The 18804-nt window shown below is 40.3% G+C and overlaps 1 protein-coding gene across 2 annotated transcripts; it reads left to right on the top strand.

Annotated features, from left to right (window-relative positions):
- The first annotated feature begins 976 nt into the window (after positions 1-976).
- retreg2 (reticulophagy regulator family member 2) lies at positions 977-18719 on the top strand. 2 transcript variants are annotated; one of them, XM_061985112.2, is made up of 10 exons: positions 977-1319; positions 1735-1838; positions 5672-5702; positions 5824-5953; positions 8411-8495; positions 8592-8729; positions 8804-8892; positions 10848-10983; positions 17158-17871; positions 17967-18719. In XM_061985112.2, the coding sequence occupies exons 1-10, from the start codon at positions 1066-1068 to the stop codon at positions 17996-17998; spliced, it is 1713 nt and encodes a 570-aa protein (XP_061841096.1). In that variant the 5' UTR covers positions 977-1065; the 3' UTR covers positions 17999-18719. The 2 variants fall into 2 exon arrangements, with proteins under 2 accessions (XP_061841096.1, XP_061841095.1); XM_061985111.2 differs by having other exon boundaries at positions 979-1319; positions 17158-18719.
- The last annotated feature ends 85 nt before the right edge of the window (positions 18720-18804 follow it).

The following is an 18804-nucleotide window of genomic DNA, read 5'->3' as shown; positions in this document are numbered from 1 at the left end:
TATTCCGTACAATTGACCACTAAATGGTAACACCCAAATAAGTTTTTCAACTTGTTTAAGTCGGGGTCCACTTAAATCAATTCATGGTACAAGTATATACTATAAGCATAATACAGTCATCCCACAAGTTAATCATCAGAGTATTTACATTGAATTATTTACATTATGTACAATATTTACAATCCGGGGGGTGGGATGAGGAGCGTTTAGTTGATATCAGCACTTCAGTCATCAACAATTGCATCATCAGAGAAATGGGCATTGAAACAGTGTAGGACTGACTTGGTAGTATATGTACAGCGAGCAGAGAACATAGTGAGTTCAGAAAGCATAAGAACATTTGATTATTTACATTTGGTTATTTACAATCCGGGGAAGTGGGATGTGGAAGGAGGAGGGTGTTAGTCAAGGGTTGAGGTTGACTGGAGGTGTTGTTTTAGTGCGGTTTTGAAGGAGGATAGAGATGCCCTTTCTTTTACACCTGTTGGGAGTGCATTCCATATTGATGTGGCATAGAAGGAGTTTATTGTCATTGCACACAAAATACAATGAAACTTGGTTCAGAGTTCCATTTGAATTTCTTGCAGCATGTTATAAGAAATACTGAAAATAAAGTGTTACATGTGTGGCAACAGTTGCTCAACAGTGCTCTTTCATGCAATACTATTTTTGTCCACACGATGGTAGAATGGGGCTTTAGTGTGTATTTGTCTGTACAGTACTCTACGTGAAGAGGGAAGCACGTGACCATTTGGAACGGGCCTCCTGAGTTTGCCGTTGTTTTACCGGAAGTCATCATTGCTTGCCTGTTAAATTTGCATTCTAATGTGTTAGGTGAAAAATACACACCAGCAGTTGGCCCTTGATTGTGATTTTACAGTGAAATGTTGTATTATAATTTGAACGGACACGGAGGTTTTTTTTTTGTGGTTTTTTTTTAACATGTGTGTTTTATTTTGAAGGTACACCCGGAAGTTGTTTGTTCGGAATGCCGGGCTTTTCACCCCGATCTCGCCACCTACCCCGTGATCTCCAAAACAACACAACAAAGTGGAGCAAATAAATATGGCGACCGCAGAGGAGTCACGAAGACGCCCCTCGCTCACCTCCTCTTCGGTCGGCCTGGAGGCGCTGTTCCCCGCCGGCACGTCGGCGCACTCTTGCGGCGACGAGAACCCGGAGCTCGACCGACTGCGGGAGCGTCTAGCGGGCTGGCTGTCGCCGTACGAGCCCGCGCTACTGTGGCTTCAGCAGCTGCTCGTGTGGGAGAGGCCGCTGTATAGCATCTCGGTGGCTCTCACGCTGAACACCTTATTCTGGTATGGTTGTGTCTAAAGGCAAGATGTCGCCTGTCTGATAGGCTCGGTAATGATGTGCAAGCTAACGCCAGCGTGGACGTGGAAGTCACGATAAGGCTGCTTAATCCCATGTCTTTAGCCGCATGCTAACATAGCTCGTGGCGAGTGTACGCTCATAATGATGACCAAATATGCGTGAAATTAAATGAACGTAAAAAAAAGAAAGTATGTTTACAAAACCAAGTTTGATTATCTTTATTGAGGCTAAAGCAATACTCGGGCCTTGTCAGCTGTCACTGACATGTTTGGTGACAATGTGTGTTTAGGCAACATGGCTGTCAGTCTTTAACCAGGTAGTTATGTAACCCCACTCTGTAGGGATTCTTTTTAATCTGTTTTTTTTTTAATCAAGTAGGATGTTTTTTTTCCCCCCCAGGCTCCTGTCATCCACCTCCCTGCGCCCTCTCTTCCTGTTGAGTGTGTCCCTCCTGGGACTGATGCTGCTGGAGAGATGGAAGCCCAAGTTGCCCATTATTACTAGTAAGACAAAGCATTCACATGTGGCTGAAATCCATTCAATCATTAAAAAAACATTTTTAACATGTAACATGCCTTTTTAAAAAGAAAAACGCACTTTTGGAAAGAAATATAAAGAATAAAGAAAACGTTACAACAGCCTGCGCTGCAAACAATTACCGTATTTTTCGGAGTATAAGTCGCACCGGCCGAAAATGCATAATAAAGAAGGAACAAAACATATATAAGTCGCACTGGAGTATAAGTCACATTTTTTGGGGAAATTTATTTGATAAAACCCAACACCAAGAATAGACATTTGAAAGGTAATTTAAAATAAAGAATAGTGAACAACAGGCTGAATAAGTGTACATTATATGAGGCATAAATAACCAACTGAGAACGTGCCTGGTATGTTAACGTAACATGTAATGGTAAGAGTCATTCAAATAACTATAACATATAGAACATGCTATACGTTTACCAAACAATCTGTCACTCCTAATCGCTAAATCCCATGAAATCTTATACGTCTAGTCTCTTACGTGAATGAGCTAAATAATATTATTTGATATTTTACGGTAATGTGTTAATAATTTCACACATAAGTCGCTCCTGAGTATAAGTCGCACCCCCGGCCAAACTATGAAAAAAACTGGGACTTATAGTCCGAAAAATACGGTACAGTAATTAGGGTTGTCAAAGTTTAAAGGTGCCATATGTAATAATTTCATGTCAAGTCGTCATTAAATGGATCTGGTATGTCAAAAGACATTAATAAATCATTAACTTAAAGTACCAATGATTGTCACACACACACACACACACACACACACGAGGTGTGGGGGAATTTGTCCTCTGCATTTGACCCATCCCCTTGTTCACCCCCTGGGAGGTGAGGGGAGCAGTGAGCAGCAGCGGTGGCCGTGCTCGGGAATCATTTTGGTGATTTAACCCCCAATTCTAACCTTTGATGCTGAGTGCCAAGCAGGGAGGTAATGGGTCCCATTTTTTATAATATTTGGTATGACTCTGGGTTTAAACTCACAACCTAGCGATCTCAGGGCGGACACTCTAACCACAAGGCCACTGAGCAGCATGTTCTTTTCGAATACCTTTATAACTGATAACGGTAGTTCAGCCGGGATATGATCATTTCAAAATTAGATACCGGGGCGGTATAGCTTGGTTGGTAGAGTGGCCGTGCCAGCAACTTGAGGGTTCCAGGTTCGATCCTCGCTTCCACCATCTTAGTCACTGCCGTTGTGTCCTTGGGCAAGACACTTTACCCTGTCTGCTCCCACTGCCACCCACACTGGTTTAAATGTTACTTAGGTATTGCGTTTCACTATGTAAAAGCGCTTTGAGTCACTAGAGAAAAGCGATATATTAATGTAATTAATTTAATTTCATTTAATTTACAGTTCCGAAAAATTGTTAGTGTTGTAGCGGTTGCTTTAAGGACATAATTCCCCACACTGGTTTACTTGACTTTGTCGTCATTAGTCACTGTCATTGTTCTATTGTGCACATAACATTGTTATTCTTGTTTAGCATTAATATACAGTATGCGGTTAAGAGTGAGTAATTCGGTGCGGCCCATTTAGGGGACCGTCAGGAGATTTACCCAAAGGTGTGGGTTTTGGTGTGACTGCTTTTTTGAGTCTCTTTGATGTAAGCAGTCATTCAGTCTCGTCTTTGATGGAATAAACGGCGCACACGTTTTTGTGTGTCAAAAGATACTTCAAGTTGTCTTGTTTTCGCGTTGCAAGCCCAACATTGTTTTCATTTCAAAGCCCCGCCCTCCACTGTTTGACCAATTAAAAAGGCCGTGAGTGTGTCACATCCAGGTTGCCAGTTACGCACCGCCCTCTTTGTTGAGCGCCTGCCACTGGTAAAGTTACTAAACATGTCAGACCTTAGTAAATCTAAAAGGCGTCGTTACGATTCTCAACTTATTCATGACAAAGCCAGGTACAAAACGAGGATTTGTATCCAGGATGCCTTTGAAAGATGGGGGCGATTTGAACGCGGAGAAGACTTTTTTCATTTTGACGCCAAACTTGCTAATTTCCTCCTTGATAGGTAAGTCAGGCATTTAAGTGTTCTTATTAAATGGACATTTTTATTGGTATTTGCTTGGCACAGTATGATGCATAACATGTAATGATTTTCTACTTTCTGTATTGACATTGTAGTAGGCTATATGATTTATGTGTAACGTGTTTTTTGCGTAACATAGGTTGGCTCATAGAATTGCACTCTGTACTGAAAGATGGTGATATGCGTACATGGAAGAGAATGCAGTGCGTCAGGTTGGATGCAACATGTAGGTATGCTGAACGCAATCAGAATAGTTTTAGTTTTATTGCCATTGTTTGAGAACAAGTTCACAAACTAAGAATTTGTCTTGGTATAATTGTGCAACATATAACACAGAATAGGTAATACAATGAGCTGTAACTGAGCTATCAGATCTTGTTATTGTTCATTTTTGACATCAGTAAAATGTGGCTTAATTACTTCGTAAACCATCCAAGCATAAACAAGAGAAACCTACAGCGTTAGGACTCGTCGATTGCCATTGGAAGTTCCTTGGAGTAGGATTCGGATTCGGCTGCGTATAAGTCATGGAGAATGGGAGGGGACTACAGAATTTTGACCGTGATTACAGTACCATTTCTGGCCACATTTCTACATATGGCACCTTTTAACTAGTTAACGCATGAGATGAATCACAAAAAATGATTGCATTAAACATGTATCAGGACAGAATAATCACCCAGTATTTTTTTCTTCAGAATACATCCCAATGGGACTTTAGATAAAACTGTTATCAAGTTTTGAGCAAAGACATTTTTTATGCCTTTTTGACATAAAAAATGCATTTGTGTCAAAATATTGATGTGTTTTTTGAAAGTTAATTTTAAATTATGCAGGCAAGTCATTTTCTGTGATTAATCTTAATTAAATATGTGATTAATCTGATTTAAAATGATTTCACAGCACTAAAAATAATCTGATAATATAGTTTAGCATGTACCTTGGGGAGCAGACTTTTGTTGGAGTCTCCTGCGGGCTGCTTCTCTATTGTGTAACAATAGGAACTGGGAAATCGTTGTTCATGTTTGCACACAGATGTATTTGAGGGACGCATTGGAGAGGTCAGACTTGACAACAATCTTAGAGGATGCAAATGACTCCCCAGCTTAGGTGGACATGTTTTTAATGGTTTCTTTCTCTGATTCGGTTGTCCGCTTCTCCTCTGCACTAACTTTCTCAGTGGTTGCAGGATTGTGTTTTTCTCTGGGCGGCGATCAAATGCCTGTTTTAGGCTCATACACAAACTTTATACGTATTTACGAGTTCTGTCTTGTATTCAGTACTGTCTCTTACCTTTTTTATCAAAGTGCTGCCCCACTCAAATTTGTTTGATCCCATGTTGGCTGATTTTGCAGTTATACTGAAAAACGTAATTGCTCAGAGATTCTTTATTTTTGCACTCAATTCCGCAGGAATACAGACTAGTTAACGGTTACTGCTACCCATAGAGATGCTGCTGGGCCAGATAAGATCCACAAACATGGAGAAGAAATATATCCTCTTACTGGACAATTCATTAGGTACGACCTTACGGTCTAATTAGATGTATCAAAACTGTTTGTGGGAGGCACACACCTGTGAACGCGTGCAGCGTAGCCGAGACTGTGTTGACTGCAAACATTGTGCTTGCATAAAGACAAAAATACACACGTAGACACAGAGTCTTTCTTATCTGTGTGTGATCGGTGAGTACATTTGATAGTAATTTAAACAACTCGGAATCAAAAAGTAATGTATTTTTTTTCCAATTATAGTTTCGCATGAAGAGGTGCCCCCCATCCAAAGGTACATACACACTGTTTCTGTGCTTGCGTCTTAGCGTGTCACTATCGATATGGAATGTCAGACTGCATTTTAAGTACCACTTGGAGTGCGCTTTTAGCATTTGAGTTGTGTGTGCACGCAGTGAATCGATGAGGGCGGAGCAGCGTCTGCTCAGCATTCCTGAGCTCAGCCACCACCTAGCAGAAAGCTACCTGACGTGCTGTCTGTTCCTGCATGAGACTCTGCAGTACAAACGTCAAAACCACGGCAAGGTAAAACACATGAAAAATTAAAGAATAGTTGTTGTTTTTTTAAACATTTGAATTTGGGGTATCCCGATCCGATATTGATGTAAGATATCGGTCCGATAACAGCAAAAGATCAGTTTGCATCTAAAAACTTGAATATACTGTAAAGACTCCAATGCAAGCAGTTGTGCAAAGCTAGACAGCCAGTTAACATGTTAATCCTCAAAAAAACACACAAGAGTTGTTCTTTTCTATTTCAGGGAAGTCATTTGCAAAAGGTAAACATGGTAGGCTATAAGCTACTAGGAGCTAGCAGTTACACAACAGCTAAGGACACAAGCTAGACATACAAATGTACTTGATTAAACAATATTGCAGTCTAAAACACGACATTTGTCAATATAAACAAGTATCAAATAATTATAGTTGCATATTACACATTTAATGTCTCCTAGGAAAAAGCCTCTTAGACAGTTTCCAGTAACTTCAATTTAGTATGTCCTGAGCACAACCCAGTGCTTTTTAATTATGTTCTTTTAGGGAGAAGAAAAAATGTTGCGGCCCCCCCCCTTTCCGCCGGGACTATAAATAATATCATTAGATATTAAATTGTTATTGGTAAACCTCTGCATAATAGTGTATCCTTATTAACATTTAGGAAAAAAGATGACCTTACAACAAAGAAAAACTTGTTTTTTAGTCTAACAGAAAATATTTAAAGTGCATCAATTTACCTGAAATTATATAAATAATAATAATTTAAAATATAAAAATGTTTTGACCAAATTGAGCCATTTGATACTGGGGGGAAAAAAATGTTAAACTCAATAAATAACAAATTCAAATTGATCAGTAACATTAGGCATGTTCCCCGGGGTCACACGGTCCCTGGCATTCGCAATTTTAACTTAATAAACGTAATTATTATGGCTAATAAGTTTCCCCCAAAAACAATTTCCACTCCACTTAAACTTAAGGACAGCATAAATCCATTTCAGACAGTTAATAATAAATAGGTTAGTGGTTCTCTGATTAATTTTACTTGATAAAGCCTTTTCTAACATTTCACACTGCAAAAAAATAACAGTATGTATTATTCCTGCTGATATCAGATCAATATTGGTATTGGCAAATACTTAAGGTTCCAATTAGGGCTGGGCGATATATCGAATATACTCGATGTATCGCGGGTTTGTGTCTGTGCGATGTGGAAAATTACTATTTCGTGAGTATTCCAGTATACGTTCTCACGCAGTTGCTTTTAGCGGCAGGCATTACACGGCAGGCTTTTCTCACTCTTTCTTGTTTCTACTTCATACGACCTCGCCGAGCAGACAAGTAGCGGCATAGGTAACGTTAGCTGTGGCAGATGGTGCTAGCGGAGCCGTTTGAGTGGTAATACAAGAGAGAGAAGGTACGAATCTGGTAATAAATGGAGGAAGAATTAATTCCCAAGAAAAACAGCACGGGGTCCATCGTCTGGCAGTGGTTTGGCTTCAAGCGGGAAGATGTTGAACAGACAACCGTAATATGTCAAGTATGCAGCACTACTAATTTGTAGCATCATTTGAAAAGTCACCCGCTAGAGAATAAGGAGTGCTTGAAACTCCGCATGTCAACATCTCCGGCCGGTGCCACACCCAACAAAATGCCGAAACAACCAGCACTGACCCAACTGACCATTTCCAGACCAACACCGTATGAAAAAAATAGTCAACAGAAGGAGATAACGTCCGCAGTAACCTACCACATAGCGAAGGACATACACTATTTGATTTCCTGTTATGCAGTTAATTTTTATTTTACAGTTTTTGAAATATCTTGTGTGACATCATGCACAAAAGTGCACTTTATTTGTTTTAAAACATTGTAGTGGCATTCTGTACAAAAAGTGCACTTTAATTTAGTGTTGTTTTGATATGTCATCTTATTGACATCATGCACAAAAGTGCAATAATAGCTTGTTTTAAAATGTCTGACAATCTTGCACGTTCTGTTTTGAAATTACATGAATGTTTGTACCACTGCTTAATAACTGTTTAATAAATACAGTTTTGGTAAGTAGACTTAGTTGTGATTTCCCTCTCTGCATGAAAGTTGAAAATTAGCATACACTAATGCAGTATGAACAAGAATGTTTTAATGTAGACACATAGAATCATAATACTGGTGTGATTATATGCACCAAGTGTTATTCAAGGCTAAGGCAAAATATTGAGATATACATTGTGTATCGTGGCATGGCCTAAAAATATCGAGCTATTCATAAAAGGCCATATCGCCCAGCCCTAGTTCCAATAACGGTATTGTATGAGAAGTGAAAAAGTTGTATCGTGCCCCCCCTAATTTAAATGTCACTATTGTATGAAAAATGATGAGTTTTTAATAACCACGGGTATGCTTTGCACCTGCACCGCTCTTTCACTTCCTTTTCACTCTTTTACACCTTTAAGACAGTCACCTTATTTCTCATTTTTTCAGTTTTGTGCCATGATGTGCAGCGGCTGTTTTGCGCTCGCAGGTGTTGGACATTATGTTCCAGGAATCATGATCTCTTATATAATAGGTGAGTCAGCCTTTTGTCCCTTTTTGATGTGAACGCGTATCTTTAATTCGACACACAGCACATGCAGTGCTTAGTTCCTTCTCTTTGCACTCTTAGTCCTCAGTGTGCTGCTGTGGCCCCTGGTGGTGTACCATGAGCTCATCCAAAGGATGTACACTGGCCTGGAGCCCATCCTGATGAAACTAGACTACAGCATGAAGGGAGATACAGAGCGTCGCAAGCACGACAAGAGGAGTGAGTGCCGCGACACTAGATCCTGTCAAGCTGTTGTGGGTGGGACCTGTAAACGACATGTGTGTGTTTAACAGAGGTGAAGAAGGAGGTCGAGGAGGGTGATGAGCCAAGAGCAGAGACGGAGAGCGAAAGTGAGGAGGAGCTCTCCTTTTTTGCCCCAACGGTATGAATCACCCTCATTTCACATTCAAACTGTCCAAACTTTTACCACTGAGGAATATATACTAAAAAAATAAATAAAAGTATTCAGGAGGCCATTTTAATATTTTTATTTTGTAAAAAAAAAAAAAAAAAGTTCAAACCTACCCTTTATGCTAAGAAGTTACAGTATATAGATTTAATGAAAAGCATAGCCTGCATGTCAGCTTTCTGCTAATAGCTTTACCATTTCAACTTTTTTCCTTACATTACTTTATTTTTATAGTCATTTTGTTTTTAGAATGTGCTGCGGGCCAATAGAACGTAAGTTGTGGACAGCAAATGGTCCCTGGGCCGCACTGTAGACATGTCGGGTTGGCGTGACAGTGATGGTCCCTGAATTTTTTTAATGTTTGTAATGGCGTGCGCGATAAGAATCAGACAGATCTGATGACATTAGAAAATAGCTCTGATAACCAATTTTAAAAAAAACACTCCAATGAGGTGAGATTACTCAACTGTGGTGTAGGTGGGTTAGGGAAGTCCTTCTTAAATAGTAGGGCGGCTTGTGTGACTGTGACATGCTTTATCAGTATCATGCTTCAAACCTCACTTCGAAAAGCTGTGCACTTAAAATTGCCCAAAAAGCTTCGTTATGTCTTCTTGTTCATATACTTTTAAAATTTTCTTGTAATCAGACAATCTTTTCGGTATATTAGATGGAATGTAAAAATTCCATCTAATATACCAAAAATATTGTCTGATTACAAGAACATTTAAATAGTGTGTGCACTTAAAAATGTGCTCATTGTAGCCATTCATCTTGACTTCTCCATTTTCACAAAAAAAAATCAGCACCATGTTTTTATTCAGTTTTGTTTTGTAAGTTAAAATGTTTTATATATTTTGCTCCTGAGTTAATGTTGCTGATCCATTTGAATATATTATTTTGCATTGAGTTTATTTTATTTTTCAGTATCAAATTGTTCAAGTCATTCAAAAAATGTTTAGTTTAAATAAGGATACTTTTTTAAATTTCAGGCAAATGTATATACTTTACATCTTTTCTGTTACAGACTAAAAACAATGTTAATACATTTATCCTTTGTTGTAAGTCGATCTATATGTCTGTCGTTTTTCTTTTCTGTTTTCTTTAAGGTTAATAAGGACACAATGTTATGCAGAGTTGTACTTGTAACTATTTTATAGACAAATGATAATATTTATAGTCGCAGCGGAGAGTGGGCCAGTAAATCAAGCGCTCCTTTTCTCCTACATGCCGTGCTGTAAACTTGCCCTAAAGTCTCCCTGTGCTCATTGTAAACAAACATGGCTTTGCTCGTGTGGGACGTCTTCATTGTTTCAGAGGAAGATTTTTTGTGTTCTATTTGCACTAAATGTTCTGCAAACATTCCAAAGGAGGAAAAAAAACTTTAAGCTTCAACACATCAAACCTTATCAGGCCACATGAAACGCCAGCATTGCTACAAAGGTGTTTTGAAAGCCTACAAAGACGCCTGCTGCCCCAGAGCCAGCCGCAAAGAAAGGCCCTGGGGTTTGTTCCTATGACTGCAGCGTTTAAAAAGTGAAAAAAGTTTCCCAGAGACGACGTGAGGGCTGGACAACCAGACAGACCTTTATTACCGTTAAAAATATTCTGGTACCACAACTTCGGAGTATTTTAAGATACGAGATGTCTCTCAACTTTTTGTTGTGCTCTTAAGTTACGTGCATAAATTTGAGTTACAAACCTCCCCGCCATTAGTTGGCGTAGCAAATGGCACAGTGAAAACATCTGGTATGACTTGCTAGTTTAAAGCTAGTAATCGACATTACTTTGTTTTCCAACATTTGGAAACCATCAGCATAAGTCCAGGTTCTATACCTCCCCGTGGAAATCAGCGCTGCTGAGGCTTTGAAAAGCGGTTTGAGATGCATTCATGCACACGTTTGATGCGACATTGTGGTTGTCCTGCTCAGGTGGATGTAAAGACCACAGCTCTGGCGATGGCCATCACAGACTCCGAGCTATCCGACGAGGAGGCGTCCATATTGGAGAGCGGCGGCTTTTCCGTTTCCAGGGCCACGACACCCCAACTCACGGATGTCTCTGAAGGTAAATGTTGCTCGTGTCAACGTGCACTTGGAATTCTGCCGGTGCAGAAATAATCTTTTTTTTTTTTTACTATTATGGTTGTTTAGTGAAATGCTTGTTATTGGCAGACAAGGGTAAACGCGCAGAAGCGCCCAGAACACATGCAATTCAGAAAAAAACATGACTAATTATATTGGTAGCTCTTTAATATTACTTTTTAAAAAGTTGAATAAATACAGAGTTCACTCCGCCAACTTTCTTCTGGCTATTTGTATATCCCTCTCAGACCTGACACCACTGGTAGGACTTACTTCCGAGTAGCATGCTAACAATGGAGGGCCAAACTCGCGTGGAAGATTCCTACAAAATGGATGCCGGCTCATGGAGACACAATTACATTTCTATATTCCTCGTTACACACACACACAGGAGTTGCATGAACTCCGGTAAGGTGCATGTCTTGCCAGAACACCGGCTCCAGTTATAACGAGCGCATGATCTAGAAGCCGCTTCTTAGATATGAATCCTCACCACTATGGTGGAAAATAAACAATGTTTCTTCTACTGGAGGTCTAGAGGAAAAGAACTGGTTAAGCATGCTACACACACACACACACACACACACACACACACACAGAGCAAGAAGGAACAAGAAGCTAACCGCTAAACCTTCAACGCAAAATAGGGGTGTTTGATTCAGATGTCAATACTATTGATACCTTGTATAGTATCAGTGTATAAACGATACTAAAGTAATTAGATCAATATTTATCGTTTTCTTGTTCCTGTTACAAAATCATTTTGGAGTGTTTTTTGTTATTGTTTACAAATTCAGGGAGTAAGTCTCTGGATACAATGGAGCCAATAGTAGTTTTTGTTCAGTTATTGTACACAAACCACTTTGTTTGGTCAAAAAAAATTGTAAGTAGCATTCAATGCCACAAATTTAATATATTGCATATGTATGCATGTAGGTAGGTAGGTACGTAGGTAGGTACTACAAAATTATTACGGTAATTTAATTAGATAAGCTTTATAAAAGTGTGTAATTGTGTTTACTCTAGTTACTTGCTATAAAACATTTTCACTTCTATAATCTATTGTCAAAGTATCGGATCAGGAATCGAAACCCGATTGGTTCTGATGCCAAAAAATCGCATCGGGATTAGAGGCCAAAAATGTTGATCGGGACATTCCTGAAATAGATATATGTGCCATTATATATTAAATAAATCATGAAATAAATTACAAATTAAAAGACCAATTAAATAGTGAAATAATTACGTCAATATGTCATCGTGGTTTGTAAAGCCCTTTGTGGCACATGTGATTAAGGCCTATATCAATAAATTGTGATTGATTAAATAATTAAAGGACTAAATGTAATTTAACATTAAGTAAATAAATGACACTTTTATGTATTAAATTTATAATTAACTAATAATGACACATTTAAGTACAGTGGTGCCTTGATTTAGCAACTTAATTGGTTCTTGAACATGGTTCGTAAATCAAAAACTTTGTGTAATGAAGCAGAATTCCTCATTATAAAGCAATGTAAACATGAAGAAGTGGTTCTAGCCTTGACAATAGTCCTGATTTTTGTAAAATAATGCACATTTTGAAGACATTATATAGCACTGTATATTATCACACAGACATAACAAGGGGGTAATGGATCAACAATCTATCCATTATTAAAAGAGCACGACAGCAGCAAGCAGAACCATCAACACGCACACACACAAAAGTCCCTATGGTGCTCTCATAAATGTTAACCATGTTGCTACAATAATAGAACAAACTTTTTTTTTTAAGTAAAATCTTTTTTACCTTGCTGTCAGCAAACCGCAGACAACGTGCAGTCACGAGGCTGAGAAAAGAGAGCCTGCCTCTGGCATTAGCGTGTCATGCAGTTGGTTAGCGCCATTACCATTAGGGGGCACCACGTGAAAGTGACCGATCACTTATGTAGCTGATCATTAACGTTGAGTCAACATGTTCTTTGTAGAAGTTTTAGTTCGGTTTAGCAGCATAACGTCCATTCCAAACCCCATAGAGATAATTGGTAAGTTAGCAACGCATCAAACACTGTCATGGGGACAGATTTACGTCCAAATTTATAAAACAACTTTACTACTTAAGATGACATTGTGACCGAACCTTTTACCCAAATATATGATGTTTAAACATTAGATTGTTCAAAGTTTTTGCATATTTATTGTCTTTTATTTGCTTTTTCAATCATTGCCAAAGCGGCACAGCAGTTTTGAAATGACGTCTTGGAAAACGCAGCATATTTTTTTACTTTTTGATTTAAAATTTGGACATTATCTGGAATATAAACACATGACTATTAAACATATTGGATTTAACTGAATTGTGGTAGTCAATATAGTCTTTTTGTGTGTTTGTACCTGATTATTTATAGTACTGTATTTTTCGGAGTATAAGTCGCCCCGGAGTATAAGTCGCACAGGCCGAAAATGCATAATAATGAAGGAAAAAAACATATACCGGTAAGTCGCACTGGAATATAAGTCGCATTTTTGGGGGAAATTTATTTGATAAAACCCAACACCAAGAATAGACATTTGAAAGGCAATTTAAAATAAATAAAGAATAGTGAACAACAGGCTGGATAAGTGTACGTTTTATGAGGCATAAATAACCAACTGAGAATGTGCCTGGTATGTTAACGTAACATATTATGGTAAGAGTCATTCAAATAACTATAACATATAGAACATGCTATACGTTTACCAAACAATCTGTCACTCTTAATCGCTAAATCCCATGAAATCTTATACGTCTAGTCTCTTACGTGAATGAGCTAAATAATATTATTTGATATTTTACGGTAATGTGTTAATAATTTCACACACAAGTCGCTCCTGAGTTTAAGTCACACCCCCTATGAAAAAAACTGCGACTTATAGTCTGAAAAATACGGTAAATACACCTCTTTACTTAACCATATTGCTACAATGACAATAATAGTTGTAAAACAAGTTAGATCTTTTTTTACCTTGCTGTCCATGAACAGCAGATGACGTGCAGTCACGAGGCAGCAAAAGGGGGGCAGACAGGGAGAGAAAAAGTGTGTGTGGGTTTTTTCTCCTTTCTAAGTCTAAGTCCACAGAGAATCCCTCCTTCTTAACATGCTGGTTTGTTGGCTTTTTTGAACCCATATTGAATAAGCAAAAGAGACAAAACTTGGTGAACGGCGAGAAAAGAAACACGCTGCAGCACTGAGAAGTAAAGAGAATGTGATGGAGGTGGCTCCGCCTCTCCAAAATGGCCCGTGTGTACTGTACTGTACAGGAAGTGATGTCAACAAAATGGCAGCGCCCGAAGGCAGTGTTTTTCAACCTTTTTTGAGCCAAGGCATGTTTTTTTCATTAAAAAAATACAGAGGCTCACCACCAGCAGAAAACGTTAAAAAATAAAACTCCACCAGGTCGCCGTGCCTTATTTTGAGTTTATTTGATGTTTTGCTTTAGTTCCTGTTTTGCGCTGTTATTTTGGTGCATCTTCCTGTTTTGTTGGTGTTTTCCTGTAGCAGCTTCACGACTTCCTTTGAGTGCTATTGCCCGCACCTGCTTTGTGTTAGCAAGCAAGACTATTTAAGTTGTGCGGATTCTATCCTTCTTTGTGGTTACATTGTTGATTGTCATGTCATGTATGGATGTACTTTGTGGATGTCATCTATGCTCCACATGCTGTAAGTCTTTGCTGTCGTCCAGCATTCTGTTTTTGTTTACCGGTACTTTGTAGCCAGTTCAGTTTTACTTTTGTTTTGCATAGCCTTCCCTATGCTTCATTGCCTTTTCCTTTCCCTTTTGTTCATTTTTAGTTTAAGCATTACATACCTTTTTACCTACAAACTGTCTCCCGCTGTGCTCTGCATATTGGGATCACAACAAACCATCCTCGTCTCACCCGACACGTTCCGACTTTTACAAAGCAATGAACTACCTCTTTCCACCTACTGATATGGAGTATTACATGGTTACCCTGCCGAGCTCTATACAGCACAGACACTCGACGACGGCACATTATTTGCAGATTATAATTATTGAAAATAATAATAAAATATTTTCTGAACCAGTAAGGTGAAGTTGCATAATTTTCCACGGGACACAAAGCAATATCACATGGCACACTGGTGTGCCGCGGCACAGTGGTTGAAAAACACTGCCCTAAGGCTTCCAGCAGCACACAAAATGAATGAATGAATGAAGCGTTCACACGCTGAGGCATGTTTGCAAACTGAAACGTTTGCAAAAAGAGGGGTTTGTAAATCGAAGTTCAGCTGTAATTATTGAATGATACATTCATTTATTTGTCCTATTTGGCCTTCCATAGCTAACGTCCGCTTTCATCACACTTTCATCTAGAGATGTCCGATAATATCGGACTGCCGAAATTATCGGCCGACAAATGCCTTAAAATGTAATATCGGAAATCATCGGTATCGGTTTCAAAAAGTAAAATTTATGACTTCTTAAAACGCCATAGGGAGAAGTACAGAGCGCCAATAAACCTTAAAGGCACTGCCTTTGCGTGCCGGCCCAGTCACACAATATCTACGGCTTTTCACACACACAAGTGAATGCAACGCATACTTGGTCAACAGCCATACAGGTCACACTGAGGGTGGCTGTGTAAACAACTTTAACACTTACAAATATGCGCCACACTGTGAACCCACACCAAACAAGAATGACAAACACATTTCGGGAGAACATCCGCACCGTAACACAACATAAACACAACAGAACAAATACCCAGAACTCTTTGCAGCACCCCCCGCTACCCCCTACCCTCCCCCCTACCTCAACCCTGCCCACCTCAACCTCCTCATGCTCTCTCAGGGAGCGCATGTCCCAAATTCTAAGCTGCTGTTTTGAGGCATGTTAAAAAAAAATGCACTTTGTAACTTCAATAATAAATATGGCAGAGCCATGTTGGCATTTTTTTCCATAACTTGAGTTGATTTATTTTGGAAAACCTTGTTACATTGTTTAATGCATCACAACAAAATTAGGCATAATAATGTATTAATTCCACCACTGTATATATCGGTATCGGTTGATATCGGAATCGGTAATTAAGACTTAGACATAGGGATGTAACGGTACGTGTATTTGTATTGAACCGTTTCGGTACGGGGGTTTCGGTTCGGTTCGGTTCGGAGGTGTACCGAACCAGTTTCCACACGGACATATTAAGTAGCGTAACGCACGTTGTGTAAACAATGCACACCGAGGCACAACACACGGCATGCTAGCAGCTAACGGGCTACGATAGACTGACCATACGTCCTCTTTTCACCGGACATGTCCTCTTTTGCGGCGCTGTCAGGGCGGAATTTCTTAAATGCCTCGAATGTCCGGCATTTTGAGTTAGGGTTGCGTGTATTTTCAATGTACCGGTACGTTCAGGGTTAAGAAGGGGTTAAAAACAAAACAAATTGTGCGCGCAGCAGCATTTGTGAGGGAGGGGCAGAGACAGAGAGAGCGAGAGAATTATGATAAACGCGCAAGCCTCGCCAGGCTTTGCTTTTTATCCATAGATTTATCACATTTAATTTTTTTTTTTTTAAGTGTGCCCTGGAGGCCATTTGCGGCCCACAGCTAATGTTTTAAAGGCCCACGGCACATTCTAAAAATACTATTAAAATAAACAAAAACATAACACAAGTGATATAAAAAAGCTTAAAGGTGAAATGTAATTAAGAAAAAGTTGCAATGTTGACTAATAAAACAAAGCTGTTTTTTTTCTTTCAAACTGTCATTGCTCAAAACATAATATTGAATCAAAATCAATGTTATTATGAATTATTGACCTATCCAAGGTTCCGATTACTTCACATCAAATATTCCACTAAGAAAAATATTTTTGGTGGAAGATTTTGCAAATTTGGTAAATAAATAACCCCAAAATTTATATTTTGTTGTTTTCTTACTGTACCGAAAATGAACCGAACCGTGACCTCTAAACCGAGGTATGTACCGAACCGAAATTTTTGTGTACCGTTACACCCCGAGTTGGACAATATCGGATATCGGCAAAAAAGCCATTATCGGACATCTCTACTTTCATCGTGTTATGGCGGTTTGCATGTTGGCCGCCGCAGTTATGTTCCCTCGTAACAACTTTGGCCTCAGCAATGCATGCCGTGTCTTGCAGACCTGGACCAGCAGAGCTTACACAGTGACCCAGAAGAGTCCTACCTGCGGGATCTACCTGAATTTCCATCCGTGGAGGAGTTTCCGTCCCTGGAACGCAACCTCCTCCACTTTCCGTTGCAAGGTCCGCGCCAAGGCGACAGACCCCGGTCAGGCGCTCCTTCAGAGGCGGAACCCTTGAGCCCCGCCAGTCTCCTCATCCAGCACCTGGCGTCCCCGCTCCACTTTGTGAACACGCACTTCAACGGCCACGGACGACCGCCCGGCGGAGAAGCGGGTGTGCCGCCAACCACAGGGGGGGAAATATTAAGTCGGGGAGGAGAGGAAGAGGAGAAGACGGCGGCTGTGACCGAGGGTGCACAGCTGTCACTGGAGGCTCTTAGCGAGGAGATTGTGAGCACGGCCATCTCTACTGTGGTGCAGAACACTCTGTCAGCACTGTTGCGCTCCAGTGAAGCCAGCGAGGAGCCCGCCCTGGCGGAGTTCCTTCCTCATGAAACCCCACCGGGCGTTATGGACACCTCACCTGCAAGCACCTCAGTGGCAGCGGCGCTGGGGCCCGATGACGACCTGGAGACCACAACCACAGAAAGCGTCACGGGAAATGACACGCTGGTCGCCACAGAGGACGAGGACTTTGAGCTTCTGGACCAAAGTGAACTGGACCAGGCGGACGAAGGGCTGGACCTCAGCCCCGACGGACTGCTGGTTCGAGGTACGCCAGACACGCCTCCGCAGCATCAACCTCAGTCATAGCTCCCATCAAGCCCCGCCCCCTTCCTAACTGTTTTCTTTTTATTTATCCACTAGAAAACATCGCTGTATCCAAAATATTCATCTAAGAGTGTTTCATACCGTTGGTGGATGATTGGAATTAAGCTGTAGACCTTAGCACAGCTGTCGGCGTTTTAGATCTAGCGTCCAAATTTGCCTGGTAAGCAAATTTCCTGCCGTCGAGTAAACCTGCTGTCCCAAGCAGATGTTGTAACAGAGATTTGGATTATAATGCAGTGAATATGAGCTCCACATTTATTGAATTCAACAGTGGATTTAAAGAGGTTTTACAGCTCCCTTAATGATGTCGGTTTGAGCCCCAGAGTAAAGGTTTTTACTTTTATGTTGAATCAGGCCAAGTGAGTCACTTGTTGCCTGGAAACTATGACATTGTTGGATGTTGACCGGAACTTACACACGTAAGTGACTTCAAAGGCTTTGAGTTATTCATCCTCATATCTAATGACTAACCGCGCCGATCACATGACATGCCAGGCACTACGCATGTGTTGAACTAAAGAGTTCACTGCATCAGAATCAAGGGCAGGTTTTAATAACCACTCTGCGTCCAAATCTCTGTCGCGTTGTGTTTTGTTCCCGACTTGTCCTTGTGCACTCTTTGTACTAACTTCCCCACGTACCAGCCTCCCTGTGTATATTGTAGAAATGTTAAAAAAATATATAATTGTGTATGTTCTGCATGTAAAATGACACTGTTTAATATCTCAGCTGACTACGTGCTGCGTGTGTGTGTGCGTGTGTGTGCGTGTGCGTGTGCGTGTGCGTGTGCGTGTGCGTGTGCGTGTGCGTGTGCGTGTGCGTGTGTGTGTGTGTGTGTGTGTGTGTGTGTGTGTGTGTGTGGGTGTGGGTGTGG

This window comes from Nerophis lumbriciformis, linkage group LG23, assembly GCF_033978685.3.
Source record: "Nerophis lumbriciformis linkage group LG23, RoL_Nlum_v2.1, whole genome shotgun sequence".
Classification (NCBI taxonomy): domain Eukaryota; kingdom Metazoa; phylum Chordata; class Actinopteri; order Syngnathiformes; family Syngnathidae; genus Nerophis; species Nerophis lumbriciformis.
The sequence above is the reverse complement of the archived record's forward strand: the minus strand, read 5'-3'. Positions and strand labels throughout refer to the sequence as shown.

Bases quoted from the DNA above. Each gene is read 5' to 3' on its own strand.
- retreg2 (XM_061985111.2), top strand. From the start codon at position 1,066: ATGGCGACCGCAGAGGAGTCACGAAGACGCCCCTCGCTCACCTCCTCT. The intron at 1,839-5,671 runs GTAAGACAAAGC...TTCCAATTATAG, and splicing joins CAAGTTGCCCATTATTACTA to TTTCGCATGAAGAGGTGCCC. The intron at 5,954-8,410 runs GTAAAACACATG...TCATTTTTTCAG, and splicing joins AACGTCAAAACCACGGCAAG to TTTTGTGCCATGATGTGCAG.